The sequence below is a fragment of the Lytechinus pictus genome, chromosome 7 (genome assembly GCF_037042905.1).
Source record: "Lytechinus pictus isolate F3 Inbred chromosome 7, Lp3.0, whole genome shotgun sequence".
NCBI lineage: Eukaryota > Metazoa > Echinodermata > Echinoidea > Temnopleuroida > Toxopneustidae > Lytechinus > Lytechinus pictus.
Genome location: NC_087251.1, coordinates 31,786,309 through 31,807,833, shown reverse-complemented (window position 1 = coordinate 31,807,833; position 21,525 = coordinate 31,786,309). Strand labels below are relative to the sequence as shown.

General features: G+C 35.4%; 1 protein-coding gene across 3 annotated transcripts in view; it reads left to right on the top strand.

The window, feature by feature from the left end:
* The window catches only part of LOC129264551 (calcium-independent protein kinase C-like), a 34,616-nt gene that overhangs the window by 8,534 nt on the left and 4,557 nt on the right, over positions 1-21,525 (top strand). The window contains exons 4-12 of one of the 3 annotated variants that reach the window (XM_054902432.2): positions 2,536-2,665; positions 6,368-6,501; positions 9,097-9,184; positions 12,562-12,749; positions 13,636-13,809; positions 18,366-18,520; positions 19,102-19,240; positions 20,452-20,640; positions 21,353-21,499. In XM_054902432.2, coding sequence (XP_054758407.1) covers positions 2,536-2,665; positions 6,368-6,501; positions 9,097-9,184; positions 12,562-12,749; positions 13,636-13,809; positions 18,366-18,520; positions 19,102-19,240; positions 20,452-20,640; positions 21,353-21,499 — 1,344 coding nt within the window. Of the gene's footprint in view, positions 1-2,535; positions 2,666-6,367; positions 6,502-8,120; positions 8,194-9,096; positions 9,254-12,561; positions 12,750-13,635; positions 13,810-18,365; positions 18,521-19,101; positions 19,241-20,451; positions 20,641-21,352; positions 21,500-21,525 lie in introns of all 3 variants that reach the window. The other 2 variants (XM_064102520.1, XM_054902433.2) reach the window with 2 other exon arrangements.

The following is a 21,525-nucleotide window of genomic DNA, read 5'->3' as shown; positions in this document are numbered from 1 at the left end:
TGCAAATGAGTTGACCGAAGACATAACACACGCATTTGTTTTGTAATTATATGAAATATAAATTATTAAATTTTTTCCTCTTTGTCATGTGAAACTAAATTTCATTCCTCCCTGAAATTAGCATTGTTAAAGCATTTTGCGGTTCAATGAAGAGGGTCTTTTTGTCAGATCAGTAATAATTGAAATATTTTATTATTCAAACAATGAAAACAAAAGATATAGTGAATGAGTGACATTGACTCTCTTGTTTGCTTATCACTGGACTGTAACTGTTTTCTGAAAGAAACTTCAAAGTGCCATAATTTAATTATTTTACACGGGTGACCCGATTTTGAGAAATCTTCAGTGTTTTGCTTATTTGATTTTTCTCTTTTTATTCAAAACAACTTTTTGTTTGGGTGGACTTGTGCTTTAAAGGTGTTTGGATGACACTTTCAGAGGCAAGCTTGCATAAAACACGGTGAATGGTACGTTAAGAGAGACTACAATTACCAGTGAACAGTTGGAGAATCGTAACGAGATTTAGATAGGAAAGCTAATCAATGAATAACAATGTGATGATTGTGAAGATTGAATGCCTATCCTTGTTTGCTGCCTCATCACCGCAATATTGAATTACATGCTTCAGTACGTCTGGATAATTAGTGGTACATTTTAATCAATTTCATAGCACACTGAATTTTGCTGTATACCATGAAGTAGGTAAATATGATGAAATCCCGATCAAATAAAGTAGTATTGAAAAAAAAAAGAGTCCATATTCTGTTGTTCGAAATGAAATCTTAAATAGAAATACTCAGAAAAATTATTTTTGCCCGATTATTGATCATGGGCCCGGCAGACACTGTGCAACGCCAGATCAAGCGTTTTATTTAACTATTATTTTATGTAGATAAGGTGGTTACAATAAGGTGTATCCAAATCATTAAATATATATATTTGTATAATCAACAACCTTTGACATTTGCTATAAACAGATTCTTCGACTTATCAAAGTCAACTAAAACTGAAATCCATCTTTAAAAGTCTTTAAACAACCTTTAACATTTGCTGTAAACAGATTCTTCGACTAATCACAAACAAAGTCATAACTAAAACTGAAATCCACCTTTAAAAGTCTGGTTAAAGCTTTGGTAGATGGTTGATAGTAAGCATATAATCACTGTTGGTGATGAAGGTGATGGGAAAACTATTACTTACGAGGCAAGCTGGATGTAGCTACCTTTCCAGAGCGAAGCTGAGGAAAGATAGCGAGTACATCCAGCTTGCCGAGAAAGTGATAGTTTGCCTCATCACCTGAAATCAAGAGGTAATTATATGTTTTATATTCCGCATCGAGAACCACTATAAATGAAGTAACCGATATTAATACTTCTCTTATGATTTTTTTTCAAATCAAGGTTTCCTTTGAAAAAAAAGATCAATCGAGACGATTATGCTTGTTTTAATGTTAGCGTGTATGCAAACTGTGCGCAAGCATCCGAGATCTTGCTCCAACAGGGCAATGCACTTTTTTGCGCATATGTACAATGGGCGCGCCCATATAGACCTTGCGTGATCGTCACTGCAGTTGAGGAAGAATGATGGACCAAAAAACCAGTGGCAAAATGTGCACGTATTCAAATTAATTCATAATGCGTTATGACCCTATGGGCTGAAAACGATCAGCGAACACACAAAAGTTCCATTACAGCGAGTGATGATTGATAGGGAAACTAACCTTTATCACGTGACCAACTTTTGACCAATCCTACAGCAAGATTCTTACATGTAGTATGTGGAATATAATAAGAATACCCAAGTATCATCAATCAATCAATATCCACAATGCTTTAATGTTTCTTTTTAATTTAGTGATTGGATATCAGAAATCTATGTCAGACAAACATTATATCCTCAAATTTTCACCCATTCCATGATTTGGAATTATAAAAAATAAAAAGAAGATAAAAAAACTTTAAAATAATGAAACACGCAGATCAAGATAAATTTTCATGCTAAATTACAATGTTTTCATTTCATATCCTCCACACCATTACTGTTTTAAGGCATAGACATTTTATAATCTGGTAATGAATTGGTGTAGTGATAGACTTATTTGAGGGGATTAAACTAGCCAAAAACAGGCATTGTAATGAAAGGTCAATTCTCCACATGATATATGGTATAATGCTATTTATTTAATTATTTTGCAAAGAAAAAAGCCTTTATTATTTGAATTATCTCCTATTATTTATACCCTTATCTTTGAAATGTTGTCAAATTTTTTGTCAAATATATCAGTCGTGAAGTTTGGTAGAGTATGTCTTGTAAGAAGTGCTTTATTGTACAGATTACAAAGATGACGTATTGATGGTCTCTGTTTTTTCACCTGTATGTACATAATGTCTACGTTAACATGCATGTCTCAGCCTTACCCATTTTAATATGCCTGTATCAACTTTCTTCCTATTTAATTCGCATGTTACACTTCAATTTAACTCTGTAATGTTTGTATTGTATGACAAAGGTTTTATTTGTTCCTTTTCTCTGCAGGTTGGGTCACAGCGATTCAATATTAACATCCCCCATCGCTTTTCCCTCCACAATTTCCGAAGACCGACTTTCTGTGATCACTGCGGGTCTCTGCTCTATGGTCTCTTCAAACAAGGCGTGCAATGTGAAGGTTAGTCTACATGATATAGTGGTGTTGTGAACCACGAGGTCCGGGGTTCAGATCCCACCTCGGCAAACATTCATTGAATGAATGACATGAAAGTGCTATTAATGAGCGTTTTCTCAATGGTCATTGCTTCATAAACAGGCGTGCCTAAATGAGATAAAATATAGATAAATTGGTTCTCAGAATACCAATTCAGAGAGATTTTATGGGCATTTTATCTCACTGATTTTTAAGAGAGATTTTTCATTGTATCAGAGATAAAATGAATATCAAAACACCATTGCTTCATAAACAGGCGTGCCTTAATGAGATAAAATGTAGATAAATTGGTTCTCAGAATACCAATTCAGAGAGATTTTATGGGCATTTTATCTCACTGATTTTTAAAGGAGAATGAAACTCTTGGAGCAAGTTAGCTTTTGTGAAAGCAGAAAAATCAAAGAATAAGATCAACAAAAGTTTGAGTAAAATAGGACTAGCAATAAAAGAGTTATGAGCATTTGAATGTCGAGATCACTAATGCTATGGAGATCCTCCCATTGGTAATGCGACCAAGATCTGTGATGTCACACACGTACAACTCTCCCATTTGGACACTGAAAATATACCCCAAAACATATCTTTTTGCTCATTCTAATCATATGACAAATAATTCATCAATGATATAATGTTGTGAAACCTCTGTACTTAATTGTCATCTCATAATTAAGAACACCTCACCTTGTGATAGACTCTATAAAAGTGAGAATATAAGTGGAATAAGTACTAAAGTAATGAGGGAGTTGTACGTGTGTGACATCACAGATCTTGGTCGCATTGCCGATGGGAGGATCTACATGGCACTAGTGATCTCAATATTCAAATGCTCATAACTTTCTTATCATTCATTCAATCTTCCTCAAACTTTCAACAATATGTTTCTTTGATTTTTCTCTTTGATATTGATTCAGCTGGTTTCAAGGGTTTCATTCTCCTTTAAGAGAGATTTTTCATTGTATCAGAGATAAAATGAATATCAAAACACCACCCCATTTTCCTCCTTGATTTATTGTGTTTAGGTAAATTTGAGCTTATCATCTTAGCAAGGGGGTAACTAAATGTTCATCTTCACTGAAAATATTTTTTCTCAAATGAGAGCTTTGAAATATTGGAATAATAGAACGTCTGAATGATTAACAATAATTTTTGTATCGAACATGGAATTTCATTAAGGCTTCGCAATTCGAACACTTGCATAGGATGCTTATACTCACATAGATTCCATGTTCAAGAGATCTTGCATACTCTTGGCATGCCAATGTGCACAATTACGTAGACTTTCATAAGCACGAGTTGAGTCAGAGTAGCATAGTGGCTAAGCATTTCTATGCCACTCTATGCAAAGTCTACCCTGAAACCCCCTTTTACGTTTTAGCAGACTAATGTAGCACAATCTAGAGTGGTAGCATTTTACTCTGTCACATATAGTATGAAAACAAAAAACACAAAATCTTTTATCTACTGAAGATGTGAATATGGTTCAAGGCAAAGAATAATTGTTGCATGAAAATCATTATTTTCGGCATAATCAATGGTTTTAGGGATAATTCATATTCACTTTTGTTATTGAATAAAATAAGTAGATGGTGCTAAGCATGCCTTCTTGTAGAAATAATAATACTAATGAAATTGATCAGTGATACTTACATTAATTTATATATGAATTGCATATTACAATTGAAATTTGGTAAAATTGTTTAAATGCATTCCATTCATTCCACACATCAAAAGATATGCAATGCATGGATCTATTAGACCCCTGTTACACATACGTTTGCAAGTGGACTGAGGCCGGCCCCGGAGGCGGCTCGACGTATGTGTAACATCAACTTTTTTTGAAAAGCCGGACTGAGGCCGGACTGAGGCCAGGTGGACTCAGTCCACCTCTGGATGTGGTTTGAGGCCGGCCCGAGTCCGGACTCAGTCCCGCAATCGGTAGGTGTAACACCAAAGTGGACTCGGCGCCGGCTTATAAGCGGAAGTGACGCGACCTGTCATCATCAACAATGCATCGGCCGGGCGCGCTTTTGCCATTTGGACCAGGCATGCAGTATATATTATAGGTAAGCCTCGCCCCGAGCGTAAAATTACATTGTTTTTCATCATTTATTGCTTTAAATTTTAATTTCCTCATATCCAGCAGCCTGCACTATGTGTACGGATCGGTCGCGATGTCGATGAGATCCAATGCAATTAAAAAGACCTGCAAACCGCGCGAAAATATTAAGCGTTTGTTTACATGAAGTGCGCCCCAACGTCAGCTCGTGAAAAGGCGACGTGAGGCCGGCCTATGTGTAGACGCAAAATTGCGGGCCCGAGACTATGTGTAACAGGGGTTTGATGATTTTGAGGCGGCTTCAAATTGCAGGCGTGAGGCCGCCTCCGGGGCCGGCTTTGAAAGCCGACGCATGTGTAACAGGGGTCTTAGATGTTTTGATTGGTAGTATAGATTTGATATTTGCCAGTAAAACTTTGATCAATAAATAGGTTCAGGGATGGAGATTGATGTAATTGCTATCAGTGTTTGTTTCTCCCATTTTTATGCTCCTCTCTCAAGTCAGCATAAATTGCTTTTAATTTTCATTCAAAATTAGACAAAAATTAGGGCTTTCATTCATTGCTTCCCTCACACAGCTGATAGAATCATATTTTCAGCAATTTTCAGAAATTGCACATTCAAGAAAGCAAAAATCAGGTTACGCTTGATTGGTACAAAGAAATTTAATATCCAAGACTTGAAAAGAGTAATATACATGTATGGTATTAGATTTTTTTCTTTTTTTTGCTCTGTGACTGAAATGGGTTCTACAAGTGGTGTGAGAACCAATCTTGAAATGTGGAACATTTTGCCATTTCAAACAGACCCAAGGACACATGATTAAAGAAAAAAATAACCTCATTCGTTAGTAGCTTTTTTCTCTCTCTCTCTCCTTGCGTCAAATTTCCCTCTAAAAAATCCTGTGATTCCAAATGCTGGGCTGCATACAGCCTTATGCAAAGATAAACTGAAACATGAACTATTTTTGTATGGCAAATTGGTGTTGCTATGGTTACTGCTCTGTTGTGACGTGTTGCACCTTGAAGGTGAGTGTACCATAGGAGATCCCTGGATACTAGGAGCTGGGAAAATGTAGGGGTATTGACAAGATGAAAGAGAAACAGGGAGAGAGAGAAAGAGAGAGAGCCTGTGGAGCTGGGAGAAATAAAGGGGAACTGAGGACATGGAAGAGAAACAGAGAGAAAGAAAGAGAGAGAGAGTGAGAGAGATGGTGATAGGCAGATAGGTATACTTGAGATAAAATTAGAGAAAAGATTAATACGGAAAGGAGTGCAGATAATGAATTAAGATATTATAAAAACAGGTGTAACAATGATTTTCTTACTCACTTGTGTATTTATCAATTAGATTACAGTAAGTAAGAAAAATATATTTTTTGTAGTATTTTAGTAAATATGTAAATCTGTGAGTTTTCAGTGAAACAGAAAGTAGAAAAAAACATCATGGAATTTGTGAAGTAACAGAAATTGATTAATTTTTTTAAATGTTACCAAATGCAGTGCATTAGCCACATGTTTTGAGAATATTTCTCAATTACTTATGTTAATATGATTAATATATCCATTTATCTTTTTCTTGTTTATCCTCTTCCCGTTGTTTTCCTACAGTGTGTAAAATGAATGTCCATAAAAGATGTAGTAGAAATGTGGCCAACAACTGTGGTGTGAATAACAAAGAAATGGCAAACATTCTTAGAGAGATGGGAGTAACAGGAGATAAGCTTTCAATAAAGAGAAAAAAGGTGAGCTAGAAAATGAGGATTTATCTTTTTTAATTGCCAATGGCCCATATTCTGAAGTCGGGTTTATCTTAGACCACGGTCTAACTCTGTGCTAAAATAATGGGAGCCAAAAATTCAAAATTTCTGTCTGTATTATAATTTAATATGTTTACTTTTTTGTTTCCTTTTGCTTTCAAAACGAAGGATAATACTTCAAAATACTTCAGTTATTATTCCCAGACAATTATGAACAACTTGAGTGTTATGTCATTTAATGAATTGTATGTGTACTTTTAGTGATTTGTGCCCCAATTGGCTATCCATAGTTAAACCACAACGTTAAACCAGGGTTTAATTTAAACCCGAGTTCAGAATACGGGACAATGTGATAAAGACATTGAGGTACACAGCATTCATAAATTCACACTGTCATATACGTTGAATTTACTTTAATTTTTGCGAATTACCATAATATCACAATAAAGCATTTTTATGGTCTGAAACTCTCCGTGGTTGAATATGCTGGTCAAAGATGGCTGAAAATGCAATAAACTTACAATTAAAAAAAAAGTTGGTTTTTCAACTCTATGCCTCTTGAAGAAACAAGGGACAATCCAACAGGTTCATCGTTTCTGATTGAATTACTGTGCTAGGGTCAAGTCGGTTTGAATGCTTTCTAATCATCCGTAAGATCCATAGTTACAGGCTGCAGACCTATGGCATATGAGTTCACATACTCTGCAACTTATTGATTTGCTAAGAATCTATGATTTTTTCTTCTTTTTGATTAGTAGTTCACTTGATTTTCATAGTTGCAGCTACCTTCATAATTTACAGAAATTGTATGAGGTAGGATAGAAGCTATATTGAATGAACAGCACTGTTATTTCCATAGTGTCACATTTGACTCTGTATGGTGTCAACTGGATCTGTGGGAGTTGACTTTATTCCAAAGTTAAAGTGACTCAGATTCTGAATTTACCTGATTCAAAATAGTGGGGTGTCAGCTGGAAATCACTCAATTCAGAGTCAAAGTAATTGGAAGAAGGGTCACTTTGAACTGAAACAGAATTGACTCCTAGCTGAGGTCATTCTTAGTCAAAGTTGACTCCACACAAATTAGAAGTGTATGCATTTGAACTGTACTACAATAATCAAAAGTTCAGTCTCTTATGTGCATAATTACTAATTATTATTCAAAATATTATTTTTAAAGTGAGATCAATGCTCAAAAGCTATTATTGTGTTAAAATTTTGTTTTTTATCAATTGTTCTAATATCTAATTTGATTGCTGTATTATTATTTCATTTGATAGTTGACATTCAGAGGACTGTTACTTTGCCTGTATTCTTAAGATATTTTTTCATACTTTCAACATATCTAGTCTGTTGTCCCATTGCTTCTTGAACTGGTAATCCCTTTACAAAGCCTATGGGAGTTACAGAGTTCAGTGGTGAATAGGTTCAAGATATACTAGGAGGAAAAATGAAAAAATATTTAGAAACCTGTCAGATTAAAAAAAAATAGTTTTAAGAGGATAGACTTGTGCACATTTAGTTGAACTGCCTAGATACATTGAATTAATTTGAAAGTAATTTTCAAGCACCACAATGATATAACGAAGGGAATTCATTTCTAGGCTATTGTCAAAGATTCTGGGAGCACCTGCACAATGTCGACAATAACAGAAAGTTCAACCGGTGCTGGAGAAGGTACAAATCATCTTAAATGTTCTCCATATTTGCACTTTATTTAGAAATATATTTATATACATACGACTATACACCCAATGCACTCATGCATTTGATATGCACAGTCATGTGTTATGTGAGCTTTAAGTTTCATGTTACCTTGTGGGCATATATCCTTTTGTATTTAGAATAGATCTTGCAGGTTACTGGGCAGTTATAGCTTTTTTTCCTTTTTTGTACCTCTGTTCTTTGTTCGCAGTATGTTGACACTCACCATATATTATTTTTTTTCCTTTTTAGTGCAATTATTAGATCACTGTATTCTTGTTCACGATAATACCTGCAAACTCCAGACATTGTGGTAATCTATTTGTCATGTTGTGTCTCTTTTTTTTGTATCCTTTGTTTCCTCTCCTCATCATCCCTATTCCCGGATTTATTTTAATCATGACTCATACAAACCCCGAACTTCAAATTGAAATCACATCCACCCGACACCCATCCACCCCAAACCAACCTTCCCGAATGCCATTCTATTGACCAACCTCCCCGATCCTCTCACGACTCTGGGTTTGAATTTTGGCCCACAATTGCCCGATTCACCTGTTTTACGTAAACTCCAATGATTTAATCCAAATTTTAAATATATGTTAATAACCATTACAATTACCCATGCAACCTTCTTAAACCTGCACAAACCTCCTTGCTTGAAAATTCAATGTTGCAAATGATCTGTTGTTTCAATACGACAATGTGTATGTAAACATGACATACTGCTACCTTCGAATGCAACCATCATTTCCAATAAATTCTTTCACCCCCCCCCCCCCCGAAAAAAAAAATCCCCCATCTATGATTCCTCCCCCTCTATTCTTCTCACTTCAAATCCCCCTCTCATCATTTTTTTTTTGGCCACAACTGTAGTCTTCTTTTGAAATTCGCAGTCACACTCCCATCAACAACTCTAGATCACTGTCGCTCTCGTCTGCGCCCCTTATACCGGAGCTGGAAGGTACCTCCAACCGTCATTCGGCATTTGCATGTCACCAACCCTATAGCATGCACCACTACCTTGATCAGAGTACGTAGTCTTGACAAAAAAAATATTCTAGTACATCCGTACATCAAGATAGATTAATCAAAGCTATTTGCAAGATTAAAATTTAGATTTGCCCCCCCCCCCCTGAAAGAACAATGTCTTCTAAAATGGAATTGAAGTCATCAAGAAAACACAGTGACCTAAAACAAAGTTTATAAAATTAAGTAAATTATGTGTTGCTAAACAAATTAAGATCATTATCTAGATGCTTTCAGCCTTTGCATCAGTGAATGAAGGTACTAAAACATATGAATCAGATTTATTAAAGGAAAGAATTCAAGAAATTAATGCATGGATTTGGGTTCAATAAACTTTACATGAAAGTCATTCATAAACTCTGTTCTTTTTATGAGCCTTTACCAGTGTGTAAGAAATAATGGTGTGGGTGGAAACCATATTTAATCCATTCAGAAAACAGATGCCAAATATATAGAAATCATTGCAAAAATAGCTATTAATGCATTTTTTAACCCTTTGAACCCTGAATTATTTGGGGGCGGTTGTGACCCTCGCCCTGAATTTTTTTCAGATACCAAGCTTATAAATCGGCAAAATGAAGATATACATGACATTTGAAATAAGTGACCTCCTTTTCTCTTGATTTGATCTCTAGCCATGCTAGCAGCACTTTATCTGCTAATCTGGCCTATCCCAGCTGATGTTGTGTAACTTCCTGACGATAATCTCAAATTTTGTCTCAAAATCACTGCTTTGACAGAAGTAATATTCATCAGTAGCAATATGCATAGTCCGTATACAACTCGCTGTGTATTATTGCTCAAGCATTTCTGGACGGGTAGTATATTTTGGCCATTTTTTATGTTAAAACCTTACAAATGAAAGCCATTTATCGACATGATTATTGACTGATGTTATCGAATTAAATTTTTTTAAAGGTCACTTGACATGTAAAGCCTTTGCCTTTCGAGTCACATGACTTGAAGCTGGTATTCCAGCTTTTAGGGGACATGCTTGTTCATGGTGAAGCCGGTTTTCCGGCTTTTTGGGTTCAAAGGGTTAAAACTCTTAAACATTCTGATTAAAAGTGAAGCAGTGCACCATATCATTTATGACCCATGCAAAGACGTATGCTTGCCAGTGATTTGAAATAAAGCAGTAAATCTAGGAATGAGAATACTTTGTGCAAAGCATTACAGCAGAAATTATTGTAAAACAATATGACATTCCCAGAATTTATTTGACATCTAAAGGCTATGCTAACAATGACTAAGTTAGTTTTTATATGTCATTAGGTTAAGTGCATGAATTTATGTGGTGTCATGTGAAAATACTAGTAATGTGATGCCTTGATGTGTTTTTCTATGTAATTGTCTTAAGCATGACATACATTGCAAGTTTGTATGGGTATTGTTTGTCAAAAGGGTCCATTCATTTAAGGAGAGGTTATTCATGGTTATTGGAAAATGTGTCGCTATTGAATAAATGAAAATTATGTAAGAGACTCACTGTAAGAAGTGCAATTGACATTTTTATTTTTGCATGAAAATTATTTACTTTTTTTATGTCTCTCTTTGAAATAAACTCACGAATTTTGAATACTCCTCTGCCATTTTGCCATCTTACTGGGTTTTTCAGATTAAGTTTGATTTGCTTGTTATTTTAAAAAATATACTTGGTATCAAAATAGAATAAAAGCAATACATTATATACATCATAAAATTTGTGAATACAAAAAAAGAATGAAAACACCTGAAAGCAAACAGAATATATAACAAAGTGATAATTTTTGTATGGATTAGTTGCTTGATATATTGTGTGATATACTAATAAGTGTATGGCATTGGATCCATATTATATTTTGTTATACTCATCATATGTTTGATCAATTCTCTAAGACATTGTTTCCATTGTTTCCTTCCTAATTCCCTTTCTTGTTGTCTTCTATTATTCATATATCTATTTTCATCACTTTTCTGTTTTCATACCACTTTATTTCTATCTTAACCCCTTGTATCTTCATATTGGTTATTTTCATTTGTTTATTTTTTTATTTATGATATCATGTTGTTCTCTGTTAATTTTTTAATTGTAATTTTACCTTTGCGATCATTCATGTTGCAATCATTTTTGTTGCATTATCTATCTAACCTGTTGCATGTTGCTCCCTTGTATTCTTGCATTCTTGCATTTGCCAAACTTTAATCATGTCATATTCTAAAATCATTTCATTCTCTACCTTCTCTTATCTCTCTCTCTCTCTCCTTCAATATCATGTCTTTGATATATACATCGCTCTGGAATGCATTAATCTTCACTTATATTTAAAAAAAAAACATTTTCCCCTTGTGTATCTCATTACCATCTTCCCAACATTCTATGTCTGTTCTAATTACTGATCCTATTTACAACCTCTAACTGGTAAGTGATCATTTATCCATCCCGAATACCTCACTCACAATCGGCCATGCTAATAATCAAATTGAATTGTAATCTCACTGGCTGTACCATTCATTCTCCTCCCACTATGTTCTGAATGTTTCCTTATGAATCTAATCTGCAATTATTTTTCATTTCATTTATTACATTCCCACTTTATTTATTAAAATTCAATTACATTGTTAAACCTTATGTCCACGTTGAATACTACCAAACCACTTTATTCATTCTTAATTCATTAATCTACATCGTTCATACTCAAACCCGATACTATCTAATTCATCTATACACCCTTTATTTCGACATACTTTGATCATTTCCAATTTTATGATAAAATCATCTATTTTTTTTCAAGTTAAGTTCATTCTCTCCTATTCATCTTTTTCAATTTTATCTCCATCTTTATACATTCCTAATTCTTTTCATTTGTTATTGATTTATAACTCTCCATTCAATTGTACACACGAGCCTCTATTTCGTTTCATATTTTCTTTTTCTGCTTTCTTTCTTTGCTACAATCTTCTACAACTGTTTTATTATTCTTTTCTTTTTCTTTTTTTGTTTCTCCTCCATCTTCTTACACTTCTCCCCTGTCATTCCCTTCTGTTCTTCCTGTTCTATCTTTCATATTCACCATTTTCATCTAACTTCTGGCCATTACCATATAATCCTTGATCTAACTCTCATCTCCACTCCCTCTAACTCTTCTGACCATTACCATTATAACATTTTATTAAACTCTTCTGACCATTACTATATCATCCTCTTTAACTCTTTTGGCCATTACCATACAATCCTTGATCTAACTCTTCTGACCATTACCATATAATCCTCGATCTAACTCGTCTCCCCCTCCCTGCGTCTCCATATATCCTCTGCGTTGGGCACATTAGGTACCAGTAAGATTGAAGAGATGGCTGAAAACACGGACAAGCTTACGCTAGGTGATTCTAAGAGCCACGGAGGATCAGCCATGAGGACACAATCACTACAGGAGGAGCTGGAGAGGAGACCAAGCAAACGTTACAACTTGGATAACTTTACCTTCCTCAAAGTCCTTGGTAAAGGAAGTTTTGGCAAGGTAAGCGCTGCCATGTCAGTCATCTGTTATCATTAGAGAGTTTTTGCCCCATGACAACAGATTCAAGAACATAGTTATTGTAGTGAAAATGCCTGTCAAATGACGAAAATCTGCTGGGATCTGTTGGAAAAATGTGGACCAAAACAGCAGTTTTGCGTCCTAAGTTTCGGAGCTGACAAAAAATTGCAACTGTGTCGTTTGTCCAAACTTCAGTACGAAACTGCTGTTTTGATTCACCAATATTTAGCAAAGACTATGGTCTTCAATCTCTTCTGCGTCATGATGCGAAAACTTTAGACGAACCGTTATGCATAATTTTCCAGTGCATTTTGAGTGTTCTGATTTAAAAACAAAGCTCACATAAGCTATGTTCATGCTCACTGCTTCCAAAATACTTCGATCACCAATTTACGGATAAATTTATGGAAACTTGTTAAGGATTAAAAAAAACCCTGATAATTATGTTCTGCATTCCACATTCTGATCTCCGGGGGACAAGTTGTGGCTGACTGCCATGCATGGCGAAGCAGTTCACTATCTCCGCATTTCGCGCATGCGCACTAATGACACAAAAAGCTGTGCCCCATCAAAAACCTTATGAGAAAAAACAGCAGACAAAGAATTTTTTTAGTGTTTTTAGACTGATTTTTCCGGGATCTCCCGCTCACGTAGAACAATCGGGTAATAATATATCTGTAAAGCGCTTAGAGACGTTCCATTGTATTAAGCTCCATATAAAAGCAGAATGTCATTATTATTATTCTAATCATTTAAGTTTTGACAAAATTTATTTGTCTGAAGGAAGTCAGTTTAGAACATTGATGGCTTCTCTGATGTCTATTAAATCAAAAGAGACTTCTAGACAATTTTTTATTGTTATTTGCAGGTAATGCTCGCGGAGCGGAAGGGAACCGATGAGGTCTATGCCGTCAAGGTTCTTAAGAAGCATGCTATTATTCAAGATGATGACGTGGAGTGTACCATGACAGAGAAGAGAGTCCTGGTGCTGGCTAACCGTCATCCTTTCCTTACATCCCTACATTCCTGCTTCCAGACTAAGGTAAGAAATGTTCTCATAGAAGTCTTTCTATTTCAGGATGTTTCTATGAATTTTTAAAGTCCAATGAGTTGATGCCAACATTGAAGAACAGTTCCATGACGTTTGTTCCAGCAACAATTGCTTTGTTAGAAATTCCACACTTTTCAAATGACTAACTTCAACACTGGATTAAACAACTTTCCCTACCCTAAACCTCACGCTAAACCTAAGATAAAACCTAGCATTTAACCTTTTTTGCATCAATAACCCTAACCCTATATCCTAGACGGAATAATGCCCAGGGTCCCGTAACACAAAGGTAAGCGATCAATCACTAATATGAAAGTACAATTCTGATTGGTTCCTAGTCAGTCTACTGAGCTAAATACGCATGCAACGATGGTCTTGATAGGCTGTTATCAGATAGCGATCAATCGCTAACCTTTGTGTTACGGAGCCCTGAGCAAGTGTCATGTCACCTTAACACCTAGCCTGCCACAGACACATTTACCTGCAAATCTACTTATTATCTATACAGTCATAATCATTCCTTTCCTCTTTAATGCTAGTACTACAGGCTTTGTAAAACAACAATATTCTGTAAATTGTGTCAGTAAATCAATTTCCACTCATTCACACTAATCTATTTTTTTAAAAACATATTTGTTCAATTTTTTATTTCATGTTTGATTTGATTTGCATACATTTGTAGTTCGGTTATACACAAGTGAACTGTTGCTAAGCTAGCACCACAAGGGTCTTTGCTTGGTGTGTGCACTCTATAAATCTATACTACTGTTATTGATATTCAAGTTCAAGTGTGATTTTATAATCAAAATGATGTACAGAAATAAATGATGTACAAATAACTTGAAACAAGGTTTGCAATCCCTCATTAGTAGGAATATTTGCACTTGATTATAAGAAGCAGATGTAGACAAGAGAAATTAGAAACCAAAGAAGCTAATCTTGTAAAGATTAGTCCCTTGAGGGTTAAAAGTATGGTCTAATGTTATGATATTAAAACAATATTGAACAAATGAAAAAAAAAAATTAGTTAGATTATTTTACTATTTTCCTTATTTACACAGAATAGAGCACTAAGTAAAAAAAACCAATAAATCATCTTACATATCTTGAAAAGAGTCAGTTTTGGTTAATCCAAATATATGATAATCCTGTATTAAATCCAAATAATATCCAAATTGGCTGGCAAAGATTCCTTAGATTAAAGTCCACAATGTTAGTGATGACGAAAGTGATGTTGAAAGATGATGGATGATTACAGTTACTGTTGTGAGTTAAAATGTCGGTGAAGACAAAGTTGATGATAAACAGTATATCAGCGATCCATGGGTTGAAGAATTTTCCCTAGAACAGGTTGATGATCTCGAGCACTGAGTATTCCTCTTTCAAAATAATTGCAAACAGTTCATTGATGGTGTGCAAATAATTCCATAGAAGTTAATGTTGTACTCCACATAGAGGTGAACTGTGCACTGACATGAAAACTGGCTTGAAACTCTGAGTTCTGATCTAATCGAAGAAACTGCCAGCTTTTATATATAAATTTCCACTTTACTGGAAGCTTCTAGTGTTGTCTTAAAACAAAAACATTCTGCTTTTTTCTTGAATAATCCAATTCTACATGTTCTAGAAGACTCTTGATTGACCTCAGTGAAATTAACAATGTAAACAACATAGCTAATCCAATAGTCCTTTTTCCCTGCCATCAGTCCCTATTCTTTGCCAAGATCACTGTACATTACAAAAATACCAAACATTACTCTGCCTGGATTAATAATATGCCTACATAGCAGAGCTTAACTGAGATATTCTGGAATATTCTTATTATGCAATGAAATATACATACCTATCTTCATGACAATTCTTCAATTTTAAATGTTTTTTTTTTGCTTGAAATTGTGTAGTCTGTTGCATATTCATATGAAAGATTAGCATTTTCAAAATAGAGGATGCTCCCTTTTTCTCAGCTAACCACTTATTCTTGCAGATAAAGAGAGAGAGAGGTGGATAGAAATATACATACCTATCTTCATGACAATTCTTCAATTTTAAATATTTTTTATTGCTTGAAATTGTGTAGTCTGTTGCATATTCATATGAAAGATTAGCATTTTCAAAATAGAGGATGCTCCCTTTTTCTCAGCTAACTACTTATTCTTGCAGATAAAGAGAGAGAGAGAGAGAGAGGGGGGTAGAAATATACATTTCTATCTTCATGACAATTCTTCAATTTTAAATATTTTTTTTGCTTGAAATTGTGTAGTCTGTTGCATATTCATATGAAAGATTAGCATTTTCAAAATAGAGGAAGCTCCCTTTTTCTCAGCTAACCACTTATTCTTGAAATTTGGTTCTAATGTTTGCAATGATACCATGAGCTATTCCTGAAAAAAGGAGATTTAAATGAATAAAAACAAGAAAGTTATATGTTGATTTTACAATTTTCCAGTTTTGCATTTTAAAAAACATTACATTTTGGAAGGAAAACTCTTTTGGATGTGAGTTTAGAGCATGAAGACGACATTTTGAAGCTGAGTTATGGATCGGAAATGAATGAGCACCTCTCAGACTATTTACAGCATTTTGTTAGAAATCTGTAGCATGCAGGATAACAGATATGAATGAACAAAAAAAGGACCTGAAATGGACAAAATGGTGCCTGGATAGTCATGCAAGAGTGATTTCATTTAGGAAAATGAAATGTTAGGTGCACAATGATGGGTCCTGTACAATATGTTGTTGGAATTTAGAAGAATTTGGATAATGGACAGGACCTGGGCAGGGTCCACAAGAACTAGATGTACGTGTGTAATAAATGGGCTTTTCGGGAAGGAGAAAAGAAGTAGATTGCGGAATAGGAATGGAAAACATCAAAAAGGCTTTGTCGCCATTGGGCGTCAATGTAAGAATGAGAATTTTGAATGCGAACAACAAGAACGCATTGTCAGAACCACATTGCAATAAGTATGAGATGATCAGTTGAGTGCTTTTGATTAATCTGGCACAGATATATAAAGGAAGAAGGAGGGTAGCAATGCAAACGCACTTCACCTGAAAGTAGATCAGCCATTATGTAGGGTAATGAGACAATGGTGTGCTGTTATATTGCATCTCAGCAGTGGGATTAAATACACAGATACCTGGGACAACAATTTGTCATTACCTCACTCTCAGGGGAATTGCAAACGCCAGACAAATCATAGAATCTTGAGCAATTCCACAAGTGTTATTTTGTTGAGTTATGTAAGCATAACGTTGACTGACGTTGAATGTAGACTGTCTGCATTATCATGAATTAGGACATTGTCTAATTATGTTATTCCAAGCTGTCTGTCTTTCATATTGGGAATGTTAGGCTGATAAATGTTCTTCTTCTATCACATGTGACATTAGGTATTTCTAATTCATATTAGACTCCCATTAGCTTGTGAATGTATCTGAATAGGATCTGTTATATTTTCCAAGCATATGGGTGAAACGATTTTTATGGCAACTGCACAAGGACATATATGAGTAGAAATAAAACAGGGCAGATGCATTGTACCATATTATGATGTTATCTTGAATGTATATTATTTTGAATGTTCTTGGTGATGTAATTTTTTTAATGAAAAAATTTATTTCAAACCTGTGTGGTAGATTGAAAGAAACTATGCATTTTATTACTGGGATGTTAAAATCTTGAATCTCAAAAATTGAGTATTTATTGAGTACAGCTCATAAAAAGCTCTATTTCCGAATTATGACATAGATACAAGTTGCAACATTGATTTGCATAGAAAGAAGTCTCTACAGGAATAAGGAGACCGTTTTCAGAAAATATGACACCTCCACCATTGCCATATTTATTTAAAAAAAGAAGCTTTTTCTGAGCTGCCTTTAAAATTGTATGTTGAGATATGAGGTTCAGACACCCCATGGATGATTTGATGGAACATGGAGAAAGCTTGAATGAAGTAAGGTGAATGTAACCCATGCCTTGTAAGCATAGGAGGTAAATTCAAATTGAAATTTGATATAGAGTAATGTAGCAACGAAATCCCCTGATGACTACTCTCACAGCAGGTAACCATATGGTGAACCTTACTTGGCTGCTGAATCCTTTCTAAAGCTCTCTCTATCTCTTCCTCCCCCTTCTTCCTCCCTCTGTTTGTCTATCACTGTCTCACCCCATCCTTTCCATTTTCTTCTTATATCTATCTCCATCTTTCTTTCTTCTTCATCTACGTGAATATCTCCCGTGTCTTTTGCCTCCTGACCTCTCACCTTTTTGTCACCTCATCCTCCCTCACACCCCCCTCTCTTCTCTTCTCTTCCTTCTCTTCTCTTGTCCCTTCTCTTCCCTTCTCTTCTCTTCTTGTCCCTTCCCTTCTATTCTCTTCCCTTCTCTTCTCTTCTCTTCTACTTTTTTTTTGTCCCCTCTCCTGTTCCCCTTCTGTTTTTTCTCCTTTTGTTTTTTCTCCATCCTCTTTTGTCTATTCATTTCCCATTTCTCTCTTTTCTTTAAATTCATTTTATCTCTCCCTTTCTTTCTTTATTAAATTTTGCAGGACCGATTATTTTTTGTTATGGAGTACGTCAACGGAGGTGATCTAATGTTCCAGATCCAGAGAGCCCGCAAGTTTAATGAGCCACGTGCCAGGTTTTATGCTGCTGAAGTCACGTTAGCACTAATGTTCTTACATCGGCATGGGGTAATATACAGGTAATTTACCCCTTCAGCTTCTTTTTATTTTGCTTTCAATTTTATCTCCTTTTTAAAAGATCTTATTCCATCAAAGCTAACAGACATTTAAGTCTGTATTATTTACATTCCTCATACAATTCCTAGATATTATTTTATTCTTTTAGTGTTAAATGAACATCTCTACTGACGCTGAACATTTTGTGTTTTTATATCACATGTGCATTAGTATTTTTAGGCATGACTTGAAGTCACATTTAACACTTTATGACATTGTGGTCATGAGTCCTGGGGATGTTCACAAAGAGTCATGTTTAAATGCCAATGCGCACATTATTTAAAACATAATCTGATTGATGGGTACACAGTAGTGCGCATGATCTGGTGATGAGTTAAATACATACCACTTGCAACCGAAATATAAGTGTGACTCGAAGACTCGGCGTCACACTAATATATTTGTGAAACACCCCCTTGGACTCTAATAAGATCCACTACAAACCTACACAGATAATAAAGAATTGCAGTAGTGAAGATTGCATGCCAGTATAGATGATTTTATTTCAACCAAGTGTTAATTCATCTGTGTTTGCCTCACCTAGGGATTTGAAGTTAGACAACATTCTTCTAGATATGGACGGTCATTGCAAACTAGCTGACTTTGGTATGTGTAAAGAAGGTATCTTAGATGGTCGTACCACTGCCACATTCTGTGGAACTCCGGACTACATCGCCCCCGAGGTAAGTCACTTTCAAAATATTGGTCACGATTGGTGTTGAATATGTGACCTACATGTACCATCTCCAAACTAACAACAAGTACTTCCACAAGACATCAGAGCCATGTTAATGGGTACCGGTAGATGTTTGCTTATATTCATGTATATCGTTGGCGTTCATCCGAACCGTAGCATCGGTCAATTTTGGTTAAAAAAGAAAAATTGATTTTGAGATTTTTGCAGAAAATGAAAATACAAGTTCTATTCTGTACATACTTAAATTTCTAGGCAACAATTTATTTTAGTTTCTGATATATGTGGGGATTTTCACGGCAATGCCATACAAATTGTTGATAAAATGCGCAAATCCCATGGGCAACGTACACTCTAGCAAAGCAAACAACAGTTGCGCGCACTTAATATTCAAATGCACAGTCAGTCAAACCGTCGTATGAGCACTGCATTGATTTTGCATGTGAAAAAGCGATACGTTTTGACTGATCATGCGCATCGAATTGGCATTTGTGTACAGGGAAAATTAAAACCGCTCAGACCGAATTATAAACATGTAGCTCTCTTGCGATATTTTTTCTGATCCTTGGATTTGTGTAAAAATAAAGATACCAATGTCAAGCAATTGTCTTGGTCTTTCCAACCATGTATTTTTCTAGCAATGAAAATGTTGTAAGGCTGGGAAACAAAGTGTGGAAATTATAGTAAACTTTGAAGTCGATTTTCTCTGTAATGGGTTTGCACTGTCGTATGTGTGATATGACGGTTCGGATGACCGCCGACGATATATGTGTATATATAAAAACATGTTATTTTGGTCTGAAAGAATGCTTTTTTTTTCCTTCTTTTTTTTGGTGGGGGGGGGGGTACAAAGTACAAGTTAAATGAGAAACAGATGAGTGGAGTACAAATTAAAGTTATGAAATAATGATAGAATCTTCACCAACATGATGTGTTAAGTTCAAGCTGAATGTGAAACTACAGATGAGTGGAGTAAAAAGCTTAGTTGTGAAATCCAGTGATTACTTTTATGTTATCATTTGCAATAATCAGATTCTCCAAGAGCTAGACTATGGTCCTTCAGTAGAAATTATCAATATCAATTTTACCAATATGATATAGAAAGTACAAGCTGAATGTGGAACTACAGATGAGTGGAGTAAAAAGAAAAAGTTGTGAAATCCAGCAAGTACTTTTTATTTCATTGTTTGCGATAATCAGATTCTCCAAGAGCTAGACTACGGTCCGTCGGTAGATTGGTGGGCTTTGGGTGTGCTCATGTATGAGATGATGGCCGGTCAACCACCGTTTGAAGCAGACAATGAAGACGATCTCTTCGATTCCATCCTTCATGACGACGTCCTCTATCCAGTCTGGCTCAGTAAAGAAGCAACATCCATCCTCAAAGCTGTGAGTAAACAGCTGAAATATTCCTGACCTGTTATCTATCACTTGCCATTATCTTGGTTGTAATGCATTTTCTACTCTATAGTTTTGTGTAAAAAAAGTTTAATATTTAGGCAGGACCTAATGAGGGCAATACCATGTCCAATATCTATCCCTTTGTGACATTAAAGATCATACTATTGTAAGAGTGGCCTGAGGTGGTAGGCATAGGGCATGAATCTAACTTATAATAATAATAATAATAGCGGTATATTTACCCAGGGTAGCCGCTTCAGTTCCGAAAACTGTTCTCCCAGCGGGCCCTGCTATTATTACTTGCAGAGAATTCATAACTGGACAATCTAACAAAATGATTGCCTGTGATGAACTGCCCTGGTGAGTGTTTGAGAAAGCTGTTCGTAGTTGAGAACAACTTTAAGAACGACTGGTGAACCTTTCTTGTTATAAATGATAGTCACCATTAAATGTTCATTGGTGATTATTTAGGGCATAAGAAAGGTTCACCAGTTGTTCTTAAAGTAACTCTTAACTTACGAACGAACAGCTTTGTGAAACGGCCCCAGGGCGCACATGTATATAATCATCAGCTTCTGTTGAAAATTAATTACCTGTAAATATTTGCATTTGCTTGCTTGATGGCAATTCGGTCAGTGAAAAAAAAATGACATGGTTGATAAATATCTCCCCTGATGTAACATATTCTTTTCTGTTTTAGTTCATGACCAAGAACCCCAGCAAGCGTCTAGGCTGTATGGAAGCACAAGGAGGAGAAAGGGCTATCTTATCACATTCTTTCTTCAGAGAGATCCATTGGCAAGATCTAGAAGACCTCAAAGTAGAACCTCCATTCAAACCTAAGATTGTAAGTAACTTTCATTTTAAGTCAAT